Source organism: Coregonus lavaretus (assembly GCF_964263955.1).
Source record: "Coregonus lavaretus genome assembly, chromosome: 30".
Classification (NCBI taxonomy): domain Eukaryota; kingdom Metazoa; phylum Chordata; class Actinopteri; order Salmoniformes; family Salmonidae; genus Coregonus; species Coregonus lavaretus.
This window is the reverse complement of record NC_140017.1, coordinates 20,446,774-20,468,347: the sequence shown is the minus strand read 5'-3', so window position 1 is coordinate 20,468,347 and position 21,574 is coordinate 20,446,774. Positions and strand designations below refer to the sequence as shown.

The 21,574-nt window shown below is 45.5% G+C and overlaps 2 protein-coding genes across 5 annotated transcripts; one reads left to right on the top strand and one right to left on the bottom strand.

Annotated features, from left to right (window-relative positions):
- Positions 1-9,774: 9,774 nt before the first annotated feature.
- On the top strand, positions 9,775-15,774 carry LOC311105641 (methylosome subunit pICln-like). 4 transcript variants are annotated; one of them, XM_084147848.1, is made up of 7 exons: positions 9,775-10,263; positions 10,762-10,898; positions 10,986-11,090; positions 11,343-11,453; positions 11,732-11,905; positions 15,308-15,380; positions 15,541-15,774. In XM_084147848.1, coding segments are annotated over exons 1-7 (720 nt in total). In that variant the 5' UTR covers positions 9,775-10,144; the 3' UTR covers positions 15,542-15,774. The 4 variants fall into 4 exon arrangements, with proteins under 4 accessions (XP_084003974.1, XP_084003975.1, XP_084003972.1 ...); XM_084147849.1 differs by having other exon boundaries at positions 15,308-15,416; XM_084147846.1 differs by having other exon boundaries at positions 11,624-11,905.
- Positions 15,775-19,091: 3,317 nt separating this feature from the next.
- LOC311105623 (aquaporin-11-like) lies at positions 19,092-20,617 on the bottom strand (the record flags this gene model as incomplete). The annotated part of the gene is made up of 4 exons (XM_084147825.1): positions 19,092-19,180; positions 19,453-19,569; positions 19,674-19,984; positions 20,295-20,617. The coding sequence occupies 4 exons, from the start codon at positions 20,615-20,617 to the stop codon at positions 19,092-19,094; spliced, it is 840 nt and encodes a 279-aa protein (XP_084003951.1).
- Positions 20,618-21,574: the final 957 nt, after the last annotated feature.

Here is a 21,574-nt window from a genome sequence, read left to right as displayed (position 1 = left end):
ATATATATATATATATATATATATATATATATATATATATATATATATATATATATATATATCAATCAGGAGTCCAGTAGGCCTGCTGCCATCTCCTTGGCTCAACATAAGTCTTTGTATGCGCCTCAAAATGGCACCCTATTCCCTATAGTAGGGCTCTGGCCAAAAGTAGTGCACTATATAGGGAATATAAGTGCCTTTACCTTCCTGGTTTAAGATCTCCTCAGGTGTTGAACATGCAGCTTTCTTTTGTGTGCAGATCTACTGTTGTGTTGCTGTGTAGGAGTGGTTGACTCAGTGGTCTGGCAGGACTGTGTTGCGGTTACCATGGCCATAGGTAGTGGTACTGTCTAAGTTTCCTGGGTTCTATACTTTGCTCTGGTGCATATTTGACTTAACGGCCTGTCCATCTAGTGCCATTTTGTAAATCTAGAATAAGAATGTGCAAATATTAGTAAATGAACAGAAGGTTGAGAAATGGTATGGGGCCCATAGCCTGCATAGTAATACAGTGAGGGAAAAAAGTATTTGATCCCCTGCTGATTTTGTATGTTTGCCCACTGACAAAGAAATGATCAGTCTATAATTTTAATGGTAGGTTTATTTGAACAGTGAGAGACAGAATAACAACAAAGATATCCAGAAAAACGCATGTCAAAAATGTTATAAATTTATTTGCATTTTAAATGAGATTAGATTTCTGGCTCCCAGGTGTCTTTTATACAGGTAATGAGCTGAGATTAGGAGCACACTCTTAAAGGGAGTGATCCTAATCTCAGTTTGTTACCTGTATAAAAGACACCTGTCCACAGAAGCAATCAATCAATCAGATTCCAAACTCTCCACCATGGCCAAGACCAAAGAGCTCTCCAAGGATGTCAGGGACAAGATTGTAGACATACACAAGGCTGGAATGGGCTACAAGACCATCGGCATACCCATAACATGATGCAGCTCCACTATTCTTGTAAATATGGAGAGTGGTACTCAGTAATGTGTTTTCCGCAAACATACCACATTGTATTCAGGACAAAAAGTTAATTGCTTTGCTACATTTTTTGCAGTATTACTTTAGTGCCTTATTGCAAACAGGATGTATGTTTTGGAATATTTTTATTCTGTACAGGCATCCTTCTTTTCACTTTGTCATTTAGGTTAGTATTGTGGAGTAACTACAATGTTGTTCATCCATCCTCAGTTTTCTCCTATCACAGCCATTAAACTCTGTAACTATTTTAAAGTCACCATTGGCCTTATGGTGAAATCCCTGCATCTTTGTAGTGACTGGGTGTATTAATACACCATCCAAAGTGTAATTAATAACTTCACCAAGCTCAAAGGGATATTCAATGTCTGTTTTATTTTTACCCATCTACCAATAGGTGCCCTTCTTTGCGAGGCATTGGAAAACCTCCCTGGTCTTTGTACAGTGAGGGAAAAAAGTATTTGATCCCCTGCTGATTTTGTACGTTTGCCCACTGACAAAGAAATGATCGGTCTATAATTTTAATGGTAGGTTTATTTGAACAGTGAGAGACAGAATAACAACAAAAAAATCCAGAAAAACGCATGTCAAAAATGTTATAAATTGATTGGCATTTTAATGAGGGAAATAAGTATTTGACCCCCTCTCAAGCAGAAAGATTTCTGGCTCCCAGGTGTCTTTTATACAGGTAACGAGCTGAGATTAGGTGCACACTCTTAAAGGGAGTACTCCTAATCTCAGTTTGTTACCTGTATAAAAGACACCTGTCCACAGAAGCAATCAATCAATCAGATTCCAAACTCTCCACCATGGCCAAGACCAAAGAGCTCTCCAAGGATGTCAGGGACAAGATTGTAGACCTACACAAGGCTGGAATGGGCTACAAGACCATCGCCAAGCAGCTTGGTGAGAAGGTGACAACAGTTGGTGCGATTATTCGCAAATGGAAGAAACACAAAATAACTGTCAATCTCCCTCGGCCTGGGGCTCCATGCAAGATCTCACCTCGTGGAGTTGCAATGATCATGAGAACGGTGAGGAATCAGTCCAGAACTACACGGGAGGATCTTGTAAATGATCTCAAGGCAGCTGGGACCATAGTCACCAAGAAAACAATTGGAAACACACTACGCCGTGAAGGACTGAAATCCTGCAGCGCCCGCAAGGTCCCCCTGCTCAATAAAGCACATATACAGGGCCGTCTGAAGTTTGCCAATGAACATCTGAATGATTCAGAGGAGAACTGGGTGAAAGTGTTGTGGTCAGATGAGACCAAAATCGAGCTCTTTAGCATCAACTCAACTCGCCGTGTTTGGAGGAGGAGGAATGCTGCCTATGACCCCAAGAACACCATCCCCACCGTCAAACATGGAGGTGGAAACATTATGCTTTGGGGGTGTTTTTCTGCTAAGGGGACAGGACAACTTCACTGCATCAAAGGGACGATGGACGGGGCCATGTACCATCAAATCTTGGGTGAGAACCTCCTTCCCTCAGCCAGAGCATTGAAAATGGGTCGTGGATGGGTATTCCAGCATGACAATGACCCAAAACACACGGCCAAGGCAACAAAGGAGTGGCTCAAGAAGAAGCACATTAAGGTCCTGGAGTGGCCTAGCCAGTCTCCCATAGAAAATCTGTGGAGGGAGCTGAAGGTTCGAGTTGCCAAACGTCAGCCTCGAAACCTTAATGACTTGGAGAAGATCTGCAAAGAGGAGTGGAACAAAATCCCTCCTGAGATGTGTGCAAACCTGGTGGCCAACTACAAGAAACGTCTGACGTCTGTGATTGCCAACAAGGGTTTTGCCACCAAGTACTAAGTCATGTTTTGCAGAGGGGTCAAATACTTATTTCCCTCATTAAAATGCAAATCAATTTACAACATTTTTGACATGCGTTTTTCTGGATTTTTTTGTTGTTATTTTGTCTCTCACTGTTCAAATAAACCTACCATTAAAATTATAGACTGATCATGTCTTTGTCAGTGGGAAAACGTACAAAATCAGCAGGGGATCAAATACTTTTTTCCCTCACTGTAAATAGGAGCTAGGAAGTAGCCTACTATTGTAGACACTCCACTAATGTAGACTACTCTCATGGCAGACAACATACAGTACCTCCAATTTGAGCCTTTTCTCAATGGCCCCAGATTTTCTTGGGCTCTTTGGAGTTTTATTAAATACACGAATACGGAAAGCCACTCCTCAGTAAAAGGCACATGACAGCCCGCTTGGAGTTTGCCAAGAGGCACCTAAAGGACTCTGACCGTGAGAAACAAGATTCTCTGGTCTGATGAAACCAAGATTGAACTCTTTGGCCTGAATGCCAAGCGTCACGTCTGGAGGAAACCTGGCCCCATCCCAACGGTAAAGCATGGTGGTGGCAGCATCATGCTGTGGGGATGTTTTTCAGCTGCATGGACTGGGAGACTAGTCAGGATCGAGGAAAAGATGAACAGAGCAAAGTACAGAGAGATCCTTGATGAAAACATGCTCTAGAGTGCTCAGGACCTCAGACTGGGGCGACAGTTTACCTTCCAACTGGACAAAACCCTAAGGACACAGCCAAGACAACGCAGGAGTGGCGGAGAGACCTGAAAATAGCTCGGCAGCGACACTCCCCATCCAACTTGACAGAGCTTGAGAGGATCTGCAGAGAAGAATGGGAGAAGCTCCCCAAATACAGGTGTGCCAAGCTTGTAGCGTCATACCCAAGAAGACTCAAGGCTAATCACTGCCAAAGATGCTTCAACAAACTACTGAGTAAAGGGTCTGAATACTTATGTAAATTTCAGTTTTTTATTTTTAATACATTTGCAAACATTTCTAAAAACATGCTTTTGCATTTACATTTACGTCATTTAGCAGACGCTCTTATCCAGAGCGACTTACAAATTGGTGCATTCACCCTATAGCCAGTGGGTTAACCACTTTACAAATTTTTTTTTTTTTTTGGGGGGGGGGGGGGGGGGTAGAGGGATTACTTTATCCTATCCCAGGTATTCCTTAAAGAGGTGGGGTTTCAAATGTCTCCGGAAGGTGGTGAGTGACTCCGTTGTCCTGCCGTCGTGAGGGAGCTTGTTCCACCATTGGGGTGCCAGAGCAGCGAACAGTTTTGACTGGGCTGAGCGGGAACTATGCTTCCGCAGAGGAAGGGGAGCCAGCAGGCCAGAGGTGGATGAACGCAATGCCCTCGTTTGGGTGTAGGGACTGATCAGAGCCTGAAGGTACGGAGGTGCCGTTCCCCTCACTGCTCCATAGGCAAGCACCATGGTCTTGTAACGGATGCGAGCTTCAACTGGAAGCCAGTGGAGTGTGCGGAGGAGGGGGGTGACGTGAGAGAACTTGGGAAGGTTGAACACCAGACGGGCTGCGGCATTCTGGATAAGTTGTAGGGGTTTAATGGCACAGGCAGGGAGCCCAGCCAACAGCGAGTTGCAGTAATCCAGACGGGAGATGACAAGTGCCTGGATTAGGACCTGTGCCGCTTCCTGTGTAAGGCAGGGTCGTACTCTCCGAATGTTGTAGAGCATGAACCTGCAGGATCGGGTCACCGCCTTGATGTTAGCGGAGAACGACAGGGTGTTGTCCAGGGTCACGCCAAGGCTCTTCGCACTCTGGGAGGAGGACACAACGGAGTTGTCAACCGTGATGGCGAGATCATGGAACGGGCAGTCCTTCCCCGGGAGGAAGAGCAGCTCCGTCTTGCCAGGGTTCAGCTTGAGGTGGTGATCCGTCATCCATACTGATATGTCGGCCAGACATGCAGAGATGCGATTCGCCACCTGGTTATCAGAAGGGGGAAAGGAGAAGATTAGTTGTGTATCGTCAGCGTAGCAATGATAGGAGAGGCCATGTGAGGATATGACAGAGCCAAGTGACTTGGTGTATAGGGAGAAAAGGAGAGGGCCTAGAACTGAGCCCTGGGGGACACCAGTGGTGAGAGCACGTGGTGCGGAGACAGCTTCTCGCCACGCCACTTGGTAGGAGCGACCGGTCAGGTAGGACGCAATCCAGGAGTGAGCCGCGCCGGAGATGCCCAGCTCGGAGAGGGTGGAGAGGAGGATCTGATGGTTCACAGTATCAAAGGCAGCAGACAGGTCTAGAAGGACAAGAGCAGAGGAGAGAGAGTTAGCTTTAGCAGTGCGGAGAGCCTCCGTGACACAGAGAAGAGCAGTCTCAGTTGAATGACCAGTCCTGAAACCTGACTGGTTTGGATCAAGAAGGTCATTCTGAGAGAGATAGCAAGAGAGTTGACTAAAGACAGCACGCTCAATAGTTTTGGAAAGAAAAGAAAGAAGGGATACTGGTCTGTAGTTGTTGACATCAGTGGGATCGAGTGTTGGTTTTTTGAGAAGGGGTGCAACTCTCGCTCTCTTGAAGACGGAAGGGACATAGCCAGCGGTCAAGGATGAGTTGATCAGCGAGGTGAGGTAGGGGAGAAGGTCACCGGAGATGGTCTGGAGAAGAGAGGAGGGGATGGGGTCAAGCGGGCAGGTTGTTGGGCGGCCAGCAGTCACTAGTCGCAAGATTTTATCTGGAGAGAGAGGGGAGAAAGAAGTCAAAGCATAGGGTAGGGCAGTGTGAGCAGGACCAGCAGTGTCATTAGACTTAACAAACGAGGATCGGATGTCGTCAACCTTCTTTTCAAAGTGGTTGACGAAGTCATCCACAGAGAGGGAGGAGGGGGGTGTGTGGGGGGGAGGATTCAGCAGTGAGGAGAATGTGGCAAAGAGCTTCCTAGGGTTAGAGGCAGATGCTTGGAATTTAGAGTGGTAGAAAGTGGCCTTAGCAGCAGAAACAGATGAAGAAAATGTAGAGAGGAGGGAGTGAAAAGAGGCCAGGTCGGCAGGGAGTTTAGTTTTCTTCCATTTCCGCTCAGCTGCCCGGAGCTCTGCTCTGTGAGCTCGCAATGAGTCATCAAGCCACGGAGCTGGAGGGGAGGACCGAGCCGGCCGGGAGGATAGGGGACACAGGGAGTCAAAGGATGCAGAAAGGGAGGAGAGGAGGGTTGAGGAGGCAGAATCAGGAGATTGGAGGGAGAAGGATTGAGCAGAGGGAAGAGATGATAGGATGGAAGAGGAGAGAGTAGTGGGAGAGAGAGAGCGAAGGTTGCGGCGGCGCGTTACCATCTGTGTAGGGGCAGAGTGAGTAGTGTTGGAGGAGAGCGAGAGAGAAAAGGATACAAAGTAGTGGTCGGAGACATGGAGGGGAGTTGCAGTGAGATTAGTAGAAGAGCATCATCTAGTAAAGATGAAGTCAAGCGTATTGCCTGCCTTGTGAGTAGGGGGGGGCGGTGAGAGGGTGAGGTCAAAAGAGGAGAGGAGTGGAAAGAAGGAGGCAGAGAGAAATGAGTCAAATGTAGACATAGGGAGGTTGAAATCCCCCAAAACTGTGAAGGGTGAGCCATCCTCAGGAAAGGAACTTATCAAGGCGTCAAGCTCATTGATGAACTCTCCAAGGGAACCTGGAGGGCGATAGATGACAAGGATATTAAGCTTAAATGGGCTAGTGACTGTGACAGCGTGGAATTCAAATGAGGAGATAGACAGATGGGTTAGGGGAAAAATTGAGAATGACCACTTGGGAGAGATGAGGATTCCTGTGCCACCACCCCTCTGACCAGATGCTCTCGGGGTATGCGAGAACACATGGTCAGACGAGGAGAGAGCAGTAGGAGTAGCAGTGTTTTCAGTGGTAATCCATGTTTCCGTCAGCGCCAGGAAGTCGAGGGACTGGAGGGTAGCATAGGCTGGGATGAAGTCAGCCTTGTTGGCGGCAGAACGGCAGTTCCAGAGGCTGCCTGAGACCTGGAACTCCAGGTGTGTGGTGCGTGCAGGGACCACCAGGTTAGAGAGGCAGCAGCCACGCGGTGTGAGGCGTTTGTGTAGCCTGTGCGGAGAGGAGAGAACAGGGATAGGCAGAGGCATAGTTGACAGGCTGTAGCAGATGGCTACAATAATGCAGAGGAGATCGGAATGAAATGAACTAAACATCTGGGAGAGGAGAGAGCAGGGCCTCCCTCACCAAAAAAAAATATAACTCTCCCAACTTCCACCTCAGAAACTATAATTGTTTCACTGAACCACCCGAATAAAACTCTCCCAACTTCCACTTTAGAAATTAGAATTGTTGTAAACTACAGCGATTCAATGTTTCAATGAATAGACTCAACTTACTTTATTCAGCTAGCTAACTATGACGTCATAGCTAACTAGCATGCTAGCATCCAATAACACACAGTTTAGCACCAATACTTGGTTACAACAAACTACCAGTAGTGTGTGAACACACTAAACAGATAATTAGTGTCCGTGTCTAGTTCTTTCATAACGCAGCAATAATTAAACGTTGGCTAGCTAGCACAAAGATATTGTATTTAGCTACCACAGTACAGCTAGCTGGTAGTGTTGGCTAGCTAGCAATGGCTGCTGTGTTGACTTTGTTTGAAAACGGCGTCGCTGCGAACTAATGTAGCTGGCTAAAATGATATTGTTTTTAGTTGCTACCGTTGCTAATAGCTACTCGCCAGCTAATCCAGGAGGTGAGTTAGCTAGCTAGCTTCGTGCTACACCCGGCACCGCCGAATACAAAAGTAACCTACAATAACTACATACAACAACTACCCACAACAGCCCACGATGCCTACCTATACTACCTATTAATATACAGCCCACGATGCCTACCTATAATACCTAACTACAATCTAAATACATAGTTTAAGCCTTACTCGACAAAGCCCAAGCTATGTATAAAGCCAAACTTACCCAACGCCAGCTGTCTGGGTGGCAGACTGCAATCAGTAGCTGTAATTAAGTACAGCAGCTACCAACCACCTAACGTTAATGCCTCGGATAATGAGGTTAGAAAAACAGCTGAATGGTAGGCAGCTAGCTGGCTCAATCACAGGTACTCTTAAGCGTGAAATAACATTGGAAACAACTAACCACAGTTGCTAAAAGTTACCAGTAGCTACCCGCTAGCTAGCTAGCTAGCTTTGTTGGTCCAAGTAGTGGGTAAGCTAGCCTCGTGCTTCGCCGGGGTCCGCCGAATACAATACTTACCTACAATAACCTACAATAACCTACAATAACTACCTGAGTAAACTACCTATAATACCTAACTACAATACCTACCTACAATCTAAATACATGGTTTAAGCTTTACTCAACACCATATAAGAAGCCAAGCTTACCTCCTGCTAGAGAAAACACAACCTCTCCCGACAATGCAAGACATTTGTCATTATGGGGTATTGTGTTTAGATTGATGAGGGGGGAGGGAAAAAAATCAATTTTACAATAAGGCTGTAATGTAACAAAATGTGGAAAATGTCAAGGGGTCTGAATACTTTGCGAATGCACTGTATGTGGACACCGCTTCAAATTCAGTTATTTCAGCCACACCCGTTGCTGACAGGTGTATAAAATCAAGCACACAGCAATGCAATCTCCATAGACAAACATTGGCAGTAGAATGGCCTTACTGAAGAACTCAGTGACTTTCAACATCCACCTTTCCTATAAGTCAGTTCATCAATGCTGAAGCGCGTAAAAATAGTCTGTCCTCGGTTGCAACACTCACTACCGAGTTCCAAACTGCCTCTGGAAGCAACATCAGCACGAAAACTGTTAGTCGGGAGCTTCATGAAATGAGTTTCCATGGACGAGCATCCGCACAGATGCCTAAAATCACAATGCGCGCAATGCCAAGCGTCGGCTGGAGTGGTGTAAAGCTCGCCGCCATTGGACTCTGGAGCAGTGGAAACGCGTTCTCTGGAGTGATGAATCACGATTCACCATCTGGCAGTCCAACAGACAAATCTGGGTTTGGTGGGTGCCAGGAGAACGCTACCTGCCCCATTGCATAGTGCCAACTGTGAAGTTTGGTGGAGGAGGAATAATGATCTGGGGCTGTTTTTCATGGTTCGGGCTAGGCCCTTAGTTCCAGTGAAGGGAAATCTTAACGCTACAGCATACAATGACATTCTAGACGATTCTGTGCTTCCATCTTTGTCACAACAGTTTGGGGAAAGCCCTTTCCTGTTTCAGCATAACAATACCCCCATGCACAAAGCGAGGTCCATACAGAAATGGTTTGTCGAGATCGGTGTGGAAGAACTTGACTGGCCTGCACAGAGCCCTGACCTCAACCCCATCGAACACCTTTGGGATGAATTGGAACGCCAACTGCAACCCAGACCTAATCGCCCAACATCAGTGCCCTACCTCACTAATGTTCTTGTGGCTGAATGGAAGCAAGTCCCCACAGCAATGTTCCAACATCTAGTGGAAAGCCTTCCCAGAAGAGTGGAGGCTGTTATAGAAGCAAAGGGGGGACCAACTCCATATTAATGCCCATGATTTTAGAATGAGATCCTTCGACGAGCAGATGTCCACATACTTTTGGACATGTAGTGTATGTTGTTGTTTAACTTTTCGCGCGGCTAGTAGGAAGACGTAAATAATCACTTCCTCGTACACCCCCGACCTGTAGTTGGCGGTAATGTTTTCTTGCCGTCGCTGTTCCTTCTCCCTCTCCTTTCTCTAATATCTCTGCCTCTACTCCTGGTCGTCACTAGTTACCACTGCCACAAAGTCATAAACCTCGCCTATTTCTACAATATATCTTATTAAAATTTGATTTGAAACCTTACCTTAACATTATGCCTAACCCTAACTCTGAGCTATAATAAAGAACCCTAACCTTAATTTAAGACCAATAAGCACTTCTATTTTTTACGAGCCATTTTTTCCGTTGTGGCTGTGGTAACTAGTGGAAACGTATTTTCTTGGCGGGGATGTGGATTCGGAGTAGTACCACTGAGGATAATAAGAACGGTAACGTTAGCTACTAGCTAGCAGTGAAAGCAGCTGGGTCGAGTAAATACTACCGAGCAAGCTTGTGGCACTAACGTTTCTGGGGAACATAGACTACATAAATATTTTGACTAACGTTAACTCTTCAGGCTATCGATACCTAGTTGACTAGCTATATCGTCTTCGTCTTGCCTGAACAGACATCTAGCTATCCGCTTCTGTTCAGCAGAGTTAAATAGGCAGCTTTGGGAAACGAAATAGCTAGCCCGCCAGCCAGGTCACAGAAGTGCAGTGTTGTTGACAGCTCCGGACCGTGCCGTCATCTCCGTCAGTTTCCGAGGATGGTTATGTTAAGGAGTGTCCCTCCACCTAGCGAGGGAGTCCGGCATGAACAAGCCGAGACCACAGCGGTGTTGGACGGGAAGGGTCTCGGCGCAGGGACTCTCTACGTTGCTGAAACGTATGTGATACTCTGGTGTGGTGTGGTGGCTAGCAAGTTAGCTAGCATTGTTAGCCAGTTGACATTTGTTAGTTAGCATGCTAGCTAATTTCTTTAAAGTCTTTAAATCAGGAAGTTTAAATACTTACATGTTTCCTTAGTTTTTTGGCTTTGAAAATATCAACTTTTTTTTACATTGTTTTTAGTCATTTAGCAGACGCTCTTATCCAGAGCGACTTACAACTTCAACTTGAGCACCATGAACTTGAATTTTGCATCACGTTCCATGTTAGCTAGCTAACTAGTCAATGACTTGGTGTGGATCTCAATTGTATTTAATTGATTAATCACATCTCCTTACCTCACATCCTCTCTCCTTCTCAAAGCACATTGGCGGGGAAGATCTGAGGGTCCTCCGTTTTGAGGAGGCAAGGAGGGAGGACACGATGAACCAAGGAAATACAATGAGTTTTCACCCTATGACTAGTAGTCACAATGTTGCTTTCCTGTGTTTTCCAGGCGGTTGTCGTGGTTTGACGGGTCAGGGATGGGCTTCTCTCTGGAGTACCCCACTATCAGCCTGCACGCCATCTCACGAGACCTCAGCGCCTACCCACAGGAACATCTATACGTCATGGTCAACGCCAAACTCAACGGTGAGTCACACACCTGTCAATATCAAACTCACAGTGAAACGCAAACTTGTGATCGAGTAAGAAGATCTTAAAGTGTGTGTTCCCCAGATGAGATGCAGGAGAATGCCCATGATGATGAGGATAAGAGCAGTGAGGAAGATGAGTCTGAGGGGATCACAGAGATCCGCTTCGTCCCTAGCAACAAGGCAGCATGTAAGTCTGAGGGGAGAAGGATGTCTAGTAGGGTAGGGCTAAACTAAATTAAATTCATCTTTATTAAGCAGGTCACAGATAATAACATCTTCCACATATAATACAACAAGTGCTGTACAATAGCCAATAACAAGCTACACACATGCATTAGGGATGTCTAAAGCTTTTGGCTTTCCAGTTCTTTGACATGCAGCTCTAGTTTGGAATCACAATGCTAGCTAGGATTTCCCTAACGTGTGTGCGTGTGTCCAGTGGAGTCTATGTTTTCAGCGATGTGTGAGTGTCAGGCCCTGCACCCAGACCCAGATGACGAAGACTCCGACGGGGACTTTGACGGAGATGAGTACGATGTGGAGGAGGCAGGTGTGTAACTCACACTCATTTATACAAGCACACAGAGACACACACACTTCTACAAACAGTACACACACACACTTTTACATACAGTTCACAAACTCCCATAGATGGAGTAATCAAGAAGATGATAATACTAACATTGTATCTCCACCTTCTTTCTCCCTTCAACGGAAAAGAGGCAGGTAAGAAGCCTAACAACTACGCACTCACTCTATCAGCTGCTACTACTACACACACAGGTATGCACACGCACTCACAGGTGGTATTCTCTCTCTGTCCTCCAGAGCATGGTCAGGGTGATATCCCGTCATTCTGTACATATGAGGAGGGTGTGTCGGGGCTGACGGCTGAAGGCCAGGCCACTCTACAGAGACTGGAGGGCATGTTAGCTCAGTCTGTCGCAAACACCTTTCACATGGCTGGTGTCCGCACTGATGAGGCCAATGGAGAGTTTGATGGTGGGTCACACACACATTGTACAAGGATAGGTCACACACATAGTCAAATACAGGATCCGAGGGTAGGTCACACACTGAAATAGTATTTTATAGAATCCCAAAGGCAGAATGTCATGATCGGGATGTAAATAATACACAGCGGAGGTTCTTGACACTGAGTTTCTCAGCTCTGCTTGTTAGTGGTGGTGTGTATTGTAACAACCACCCGATGGTGCCATTAGGACAGAGTAACAATGATCCTACTCTACATAGTCATTACAGCAGCAAGTACCTAACAAAGAGAACATAACATAATACAATAAAAGATACATACAAAAACATTGATATAAGCTAAAACTACTAGTGAAAGATTGGTTAAAAAAAAACATTACCAGGCTAGCTCCTTGGGCTCAGAATATCCTGACTGGCTTGTATGGAACGAGCAAGTCTGTCAGATGAGAGGGAGCTTAGCCATGGAGTCCTCTAGAAGTTACAATAAGAGCATTGAAGTCAGCCTGATACTGGCAACTAAGAAGGCAGTACAGTTAGTCCTTCTCTTGAGCACCGGATGGTTCTCCAACTTCTCCACCTGCCGCTGACTTATCTCCAGGCACTACAAAACAGAGTGAAAAAACACTCCATTTCTGTGGTTAAATGTTTTTCTGTGGAGGATAATTTTTTAAAACCTAAAGATGCCATTCTAACATCAACCTGAACACTAAATAAAAATATAATTCACCCTTGTCCTTTAACTTGGTGGGGCACCTTGGGCATGATGCGGTAGAAGACCCTGCATAAATATATGATGGTTATGAGGTGCACTCACTTTGATTTGGCTCCTCCGTCTTCTTTTCACCGGCGGCATCTCTTCTCTCTCTCTCCCAGCACCTTTTATCTCTCTCCCTCCATTTCTCCTCTCATCTCTCTCCCTCCATTTCTCCTCTCATCTCTCTCCCTCCATTTCTCCTCTCTTCTACCATTTCTTCATAACTTTCTCATATCTTTTCCCTATCTGCTAGAATCTCTTCCTCCTTTCGTACCATCATTTTGATCTTCTGTAGTAGCTCCTTCACCTTGTCTGTCTCTTTTTCCATGTTGTTGATGACATGGTACCTGTTCCCACACTTTTCTAAGAGCCATCTGAGCTCTGGCCCGGCCGCCTGAATGTGTTCTTCTATCGTGGTCCCCCTACTGGCTAGCCAGTCTCCTCTGGAGAACAGAACCATGGTGCAACTCCACACCACCTCTCCTGCTCCCAGCAGCACTAGGTGTTTCTCCACAGCCACCTTGTGTCTCCTGACAAAGGGCGACCCCAGGGGGTAGACCAATTGGAAGGCAAGGGGTCCACCCCCCTCGGCCAGGGTCACAAGCCCCTTCAGTTGACCTTTAACCTTGTCTGAGGTGTCCTCAGCAGGGATCCACATCCAGCTCGTCGTGTCGATCACATTCACCAGAGTACCGTCTTAGTTTCCTTCATGATACATGTCGGTCTGTTTCCCCACGTTGAACCCCCCCCCCCAGTAGCGCTGTCTAGTCCCAGGAGGCTGTTGCCACTGGAACTCTTCCCAGCGAATCTCCCACCTAGCAACACCACCACCACACGCTCCACTACCGATGCCACCATTTTTCATTTTTTTATATAAACACATTCAGACCGCTTGACTTTTTCCACATTTTGTTAAGTTACAGCCTTATTGTAACATTTATTAAATAGTTTTCCCCCTCATCAATCTACACACAATACCCCATAATGTTTGCACATTTATTAAAATAAAAAACTGATATCACATTTACATAAGTATTCAGACCCTTTACTCAGTACTTTGTTGAAGCACCTTTGGCAGCGATTACAGCTATGAGTCTTCGTGGGTATGATGCTACAAGCTTGGCACACCTGTATTTGGGGAGTTTCTCCCATTCTTCTCTGCAGATCCTCTCAAGCTCTGTCAGGTTGGATGGGGAGCGTCGCTGCAAAGCTATTTTCAGGTCACTCTAGAGATGTTCGATCGGGTTCAAGTCCGGGCTCTGGATGGGCCACTCAAGGACATTCAGAGACTTGACCGAAGCCACTCCTGCGTTGTTTTGGCTGTGTGCTTAGGGTCATTGTCCTGTCTGAGGTCCTGAGCGCTCTGGAGCAGGTTTTCATCAAGGATCTCTCTGTACTTTACTCTGTTAATCTTTCCCTCGATCCTGACCAGTCTCTCAGTCCCTGCCGCTGAAAAACATCCCCACAGCATGATGCTGCCACCACCATGCTTCACCATAGGGATGGTGCCAGCTTTCCTCCAGACGTGGTGCTTGACATTCAGGCCAAAGAGTTCAATTTTGGTTTCATCAGACCAGATAATCTTGTTTCTCATGGTCTGAGAGTCCTTTAGGTGCCTTTTGGCAAACTCCAAGTGGGCTGTCGTGCCTTTTACTGAGGAGTGGCTTCCGTCTGGCCACTCTACCATAAAGGCCTGATTTGATGGAGTGCTGCAGAGATGGTTGTCCTTCTGGACGGTTCTCCCATCTCCACAGAGAAGCTCTGTCAGAGTGAGCATTGGGTTCTTGGTCACCTCCCTGACCAAGGCCCTTCTCCCCCAATTGCTCAGTTTGGCCGGGTGGCCAGCTCTAGGAAGAGTCTTGGTGGTTTCACACTACTTCTTCAATGCTGCAGAAATGTTTTGGTACCCTTCCCCAGATCTGTGCCTCGACACAATCCTGTCTCGGTGCTCTACGGACAATTGCTTCGACCTCATGGCTTGGTTTTTCCTCTGATGTGCACTGTCAACTGTGTGACTTTATATAGACAGGTGTGTGCCATTCCAAATCATGTCCAATCAATTGAATTTACCACAGGTGGACTCCAATCAAGTTGATCAATGGAAACAGGATGCACCTGAGCTCAATTTCGAGTCTCATAGCAAAGGGTCTGAATACTTATGTAAATAAGGTATTTTTTTAAATTATTTGCTAAAATGTCTAAACCTGTTTTTGCTTTGACATTATGGGGTATTGTGTGTAGATTGACGAAGGGGGGAAAAAAACAATTGAGTCAATTTTAGAATAAGGCTGTAACAAGGGGTCTGAATACTTTCCGAATGCACTGTAAGTCAATATAACTCCGTATAGTAAATCAATCTGGCCAGGTTTGTTTCACACACACTGCTGGAATTTTCAGTATGAATGGCTTTTTCCTGTGTGACTTGGTCACATTTACTTTGTCATTCAAGGCGTTCAGAGCTCCTTCCTCTATCTTGAAAAAAAACCCACTCACTTTCTTCTCACTGATTGACTGTATGTAGTACTGAGCATAGCCCACGCATATTATGGACACGTGAGCATGAAGAAAGCAGTATGTGTTTAATGATAATCAGTGTATTGGCTGATGAGTCTGCTTTGTCTGTTCTAGTCATTCTATTTCTATGTCTATCTTTGCAGATGGGATGGAGGTGGATGCAGGGTCGACGGTGGCCGGACAGTTTGAAGATGCAGATGCAGACGTAGACCACTAGTAATAGCATATCATAATACTACGTTGTAATTATCAGTACGTTTGTGTGATGTTTTGTGTGATCACCTTTAAATCCACATCCTGCTGTCAACCTTATGGACCTGCTTACAATACTGTAGTTAAGTCTCTCACTCTGTCTTTCTCTCTCTCCCTCTCTTAGATGGAACTCAACTCTACTGCCAGTCAAAGCGCTTGTGGTGCATTGTGGGATAGGAGGAGACTACAACCTCTCCACTTCCTGTCCCCATCGCATCATTTTCTGTTCATCTCCACACACACACATATTCCTCTCTTGTGTTTTTTACCTGAAGAGCAGTTGTACTGAGTTTTCCCCAACAGGGAGCAGTGTTGTCTTTGTATGAAATCGCTTCAATAAATAAATAGTTTTTGTATGAATAACAGTGTGTTTGTGTTCGGTGCACATTCCAGAGGAGTAACATAGGAGCTACACTGGGGTGTCAGGGAACTATATTTTTGAAAAGTTATTTTAATATTTTTAAAGTCTTTGTTTTAAACGTACTCTTGAAATTTTTAATAGCAGAATGCACAAAGCGCAATTTCAAAATTGGGTAGTATATCATCAGTTCCTTTGTTCCTTTTTTTTTATTTATATTTTTTAGCCCATAGTTATTGTTGTAATGTTTGTGAAAAAGTTTGGAAACCCCTGCACTAGACCACCCGTGGCAACAGAAAACAAGGTTTCTTATTTGCTACACTTAGCTTTTAGGCAGCGCGAGCAGAGCGAGAGCCACTTAAAACTATTGGTCTTGGGAGCGAGCTGTGTCAATCTTGAAAATTTAGCCAGAGTGTAATTTTACGCAAGCCTCTCACCGCGTTTACGTCCATGTTTCATTTAAATAAATAGGAGCAACTCTTGCTCTCCTAAAGTTATGCGTCTGGTGTAGCAGACCATTTACCCACCGGAGCTACACACACTCACACCTTAATGATTGGAAAAGCAACTCAACTCTGATCATTTCAACTGTTTATTTCAACAATGTAATGCATCAAAACTATTGTCAGAGCACCTTTTATCATTCACCTAGGTCTGACCCAGTTTGTGTACATTGACATTACATTTTTGTCATTTAGCAGACGCTCTTATCCAGAGCGATTTATAGTTAGTGCATTAATTTTAAGATGGCTAGGTGGGACAACCACATATCACAGTCATAGCTAGTATGTTTTTCCTCAAAGTAGCTTTCAGCAAAGTCAGAGCTAGTAAAGGGTGGGAAAGTCAAGTGCTAGTTCATGAAAGGCCCCCTACAGGAGCTGCCCTCCCGTAGGGTTGGGAGGGTCAAGAGACCAGAGGTGGCAGAACAGTGCTCGTGTTGGGGTGTAAGGTTTGAGCATAGCCTGAAGGTAGGGAGGAGGGGCAGTTCCTCTTACTATTCCGTAGGCAAGTACCATGGTCTTGTAGGGGATGTGAGCTTTGACTGGAAGCCAGTGGAGTGGGCGGACTGCGGAGGTGCGGGGTGATTTGGGAAGGTTGACAATACTCCTCAGGTTGGCCATAGGCATCATACCTATTGTAGAACTGTACATAAATTACTATCTCAAAGTTTTATAAAGATGCTACTAACGCTACTAACTACAGAAATCTACTTTTTACATCAATGCTACACAAATCCAGAGGAGGCTGGTGAGGGGAAGACAGCTCATAAAAATGTATGGAATAGAGTGAATGAAATGGTATCAAACACGTTTGATACCATTACGTTGCAGCCCGATTTTTAAGTGCCACCAGCCACCATTGCACAAATCATATTAGGTTAAAAAACATCTCAATATACAGTGCTGCTTGAAAGTATGTGAACCATTATTTTGCTATAAAATAAACAAAAAATCCTTATCTAAACCCCAATTCGTAATAAAGACATTCCAAGTAAATGACAGAAACAATTATTTTCATTGTTTATTTACCAGAAGTGGTTTATTTAACAGAAACTCAGATTTGATGTGTGCAAAAATATGTTAACCCCTTCAGTCAATAGCTTGTGGCACCTCCATTAGCAGCGATAACATGGACTAAATGTCTCCTATAGCCAGTAATCAGTCTCTGACATCTGTTTTGAGGGATTTTTGCCCACTCCTCCTTACAGAACTCAGACAATTGAGTGAGGTTTGAGGAGTGTCTGGCATGAACTGCCCGCTTCAGGTCCTGCCACAGCATCTCAATTGGATTTAGGTCAGGACTTTTTTTTTTTTTTTTTCACCTTTATTTAACCAGGTAAGCCAGTTGAGAACAGGTTCTCATTTACAACTGCGACCTGACTTTGACTTGGCCAATCCAAAACACATCTTTCTCCTGAGCCATTCTTTGGTAGATTTGCTTGAATGCTTTGGGTCATTGTCTTGTTGGAAGACCCATTTTTGGCCCAGGTTTAGCTCCTTGACTGATGGCCTGACATTCTGTTCAAGAATCTCCTGGTATACCTCAGAATTCATGTTTCTCTTAAAGATGTGAAGTCGTCCAGGTCCAGAGGAGGAAAAGCAGCCCCAGATGTTGACATTCCCACCACCATGCTTGACTGTTGGGATAAGGTTATTTTGGTGGAAGGCAGTGTTGGGTTTTCACCAAACATAGCAGTGTTGATAGTGACCAAAAAGGTCAATTTTGGACTCATCGGTCCAGAGAATGGACTTCTAGAAACCGTCAGGTTTGTCCAGGTGGTCTCTGGCAAAGTTAAGATGGGCAGTTTGGTTATTTTTTGACAGCAGAGGCTTCTTCCTAGCAACCCTCCCATTAATGACATTTTGATTCAGTGTTCTTCTTATTGTTGAAGCATGCACAGTTACCTGAGATGCAGCAAGGGAGGTCTGCAAATCTCTAGATGTTATGTTTGGGTTGGCTTTTACCTGATTTATTATTGTTCTTGTGGCTCTTGGGGATATTTTGGAAGGGTGTCCACTTCTAGGCCGAGTTGCTGTCATGTTAAATGCTCTCCATTTGTAAATGATTTGCCTCACAGTGGACTGATGGAGCTCAAATATTTTTGAGATGATATTTATAGCCTTCCCCAGACTGATGTGCTCTCACTACCCTCGTCCTGATGTCCTCTGAGATCTCCTTTCCTCTCGGCATGGTGTGCTTTGCATTCACCTGGATGGGTAACACCAAGTTGACTAGATTTCTTATCTATATTTATCAGAGTCCCACCCAAACTCTTTCCTAACGATCTCTCCTTTGATTGGTTCATTTGTAGCTAATTATTTACCCACCTGATTCTACTTACCTACTTGATTCAACCAATGCAACTTGTGGTTTACTTGTTTTTGCACCTGCACTAATTCCTTTTTAATTTTGTTGTTCTACTACCCACATGATTTCCTCTACACCAACATATGGTATTGGTAAATATAAACCTGTTATGTCAGATCAAAAAGACTGGTTCTGATTAAATTAAGATTTCATGGTAAAAACTGAAAAAATCTGTAATTACACAAGGGGTTCACATACTTTCAAGCAGCACTGTACAGTCTTTTTTTGTTTGAATGTGCTTAGTTCTAAAGAGGTCACTATGCATCAGGGTCTTCAGTTCATAGGGATGGATGGTGAGTCCAGGGCCGTAGACACCAAACAGAAGAAAACTAACCGAAAAGGGGAGGAATTACCTGAACTTGGCTAATAAGAAACTTGTTTTTGTTGTTAAATGTTTTCTGTTGCAAAACAGTTTTGCTACGGTGTGCACGAATGAATATGACCCAGGGTCATTTCCTCTTGTTAGCCAGAAGGGGGCGGTAGGGAGAAGCTCTACCAGACAACATCTGATCAAACAACAGGACCGAACACATCATACCTGCAGGAGAGAGAGCGGATGGGAAGAGGAGAGCGAGATGAGGCAAAAAAATAGAAAAGGGAAGAGGAGAAAGAATTGGAGGAGTGACAAGGAGAGAGAGAGAGAGAGAGAGAGAGCGAGAGAGAGAGAGAGAGAGAGAGAGAGAGAGAGAGAGAGAGAGAGAGAATGGGAGGTGGGAAGAGGCAGAAAAGAGAGGAGGAGAGTGGGAGTAATGTCAGAAAAAGTAAAGAAAGTGGACCCCATAGTGTGTGTGTGTGTGTGTGTGTTAGTACCTAGTAGAGGAGCCAGCCAGTAGACCAGGCAGTAATCCAGAAAGGAGTGTCCACTGCAGGGGAACTGTGTGGAGAGGGCCAACGCAGGGTTAAACACAGCCCCCGTCATCTTGCCACCTGCAACACACACACACAAACACAAAGGGTTAAACACTGCTCCTATCACACTGCCACCTGCAACAATAACACACACACACACAGGGTTAAACACGGTAACCCACCTGCGTAGGTCAGGGTAGCGGTGAGTGCTGCTATGGCATGTACCCGGTACCTCTGGTCCATAGTGTGTGTGTGTGTGAAGGCGGTCTGCATGGCAAAGGCCCCTGCCAGCTCCACGGCTGCAGCGGTGACCAGAGGGCCGGGGAGCACCAGGCTGGTGTGTGTGTCTGTGTGGATGGGGCTAATGCATTGGAAGCCCTGGAGTGTGTGTCTCAGGTGCAGGTCAGAGAGACCAAGGGCCCACAGCCCCTGTAGCATGGTACGAGCCACGCTAGCTGCCATGAACTGGCACACCATCCTCAGCACGCCGCTCCTAAATAGAATAGAGTAGAATAGAATATGTATCCATTATCCATATAATACATATCCATTATAGAAAGACAGCAATAGAATACAATAGAATGTCATTATACATAGAATAGAATATGTACCCATAGAATACAATATAATATACATTTTACATAGAATATAAGAGATTATTCATCCATATAAAAAAGAAGGCAATACTAATCATTATACAGAATAGACTAAAATAGGTATCCATTACATAGAATCAACAATAGAATAGATAATGTATCCATTACATAGAGACAACAATAGAATACAATAGAATAGAATAGAACCTGGCAGTGAGGCGTCCCCGGTAGGTGTGTTCCAGCGTGCTACAGGGGTTCCCCAGGGCTCCATGGAAGGTGAGGCCATGGACCACAGATGCCAGGTATGTGAGGCTGAGACAGAACTGAGGCTGCAGCCGGCCCACCTCCCCCAACAGACGCAGCTCTAGGTTGCAGATACACAGCTGCAGCGTAGAGACCAACTCCACAGCGTAAACAGCAGACAGACACAGCCCCCTGGGAGCTAGTAGCTTGGTTAAGATTCTCCTGCTCAGCTCACACAGCAGCACAAAGACCACTAGCACACACAGAGACAACACAACGCCTGACATCTCTATCTGCAGATGTCTGCCTCTCTCCTCAGTCTCGGTCTCTCCTCCTCTCTCTCTTCCTCTCTCCCTCTCTCCCTGTATGTGTCTTCTTGCGTGCTCCTCTGGCTCTGTTTTCTTATGGCTGCAGCAGGCTACCGTGTGTGTGCATGTGTGTGTATGTGTGCGTGTGATCAGAGATGCGCTCTGCTGTAGATGATGATGAGCTTGAGCTCATAGGGTGTGGAAGTGGCTGCCTCCCTCCCTCCTCTCTCGTCTCTCTCCCTCCCTCCTCCCCTCTGTCTCTCCCTACACTGCACTGCTACACCCATGCCTATTGCTGCTATAACGTGGCCAGGCTGTGTGGTGTGATCCCCCCACCCACCACCAGAGAGCACAATACAGATTCAATGATGTCATACCATATACATGTATACCATATACAAGTCCCAAATTGCACCCTATTCCCTAGGTCCCTATATAGGGCACTTCTTTTGACCAGAGCCCTATGGGCCCGGGTTAAAAGTAGTACACTACAAACAGAATAGAGTGCCATTTGAGACAGGCCTATGTCTATGCCCATCACCCTCACTCAATTACACACACTTTTCTCTCCTCCTTTCCTTATATGCTCTCCTTCAGCAGATGCTGTGATTAGTCTGATGATAAATGATGCTGATGATATATCTGAATAAGGCTAATGTAAAATCCGGCCCAGTGATTGACCTCTGCACCTGTCAAGTCTGTAGCCTACAGATGGATAAAGTGGGCACAAGGAGAGAAGGACTCAAGGATAGGAAGCGATATAAACATTAACCATGGTGAGACCCACCCCACCTCCCAGTGAAACAAACAGCCAGACAGACCAATAAGCACACGACTGAGCTTCAGCCTGACCACTGGCATACCAGAAACGAGTGTAGTGGGCGGGCGTTGCTATGTAGCAGGGTGGGGTGTGTCTGACAATAGCCAGGGATTGGC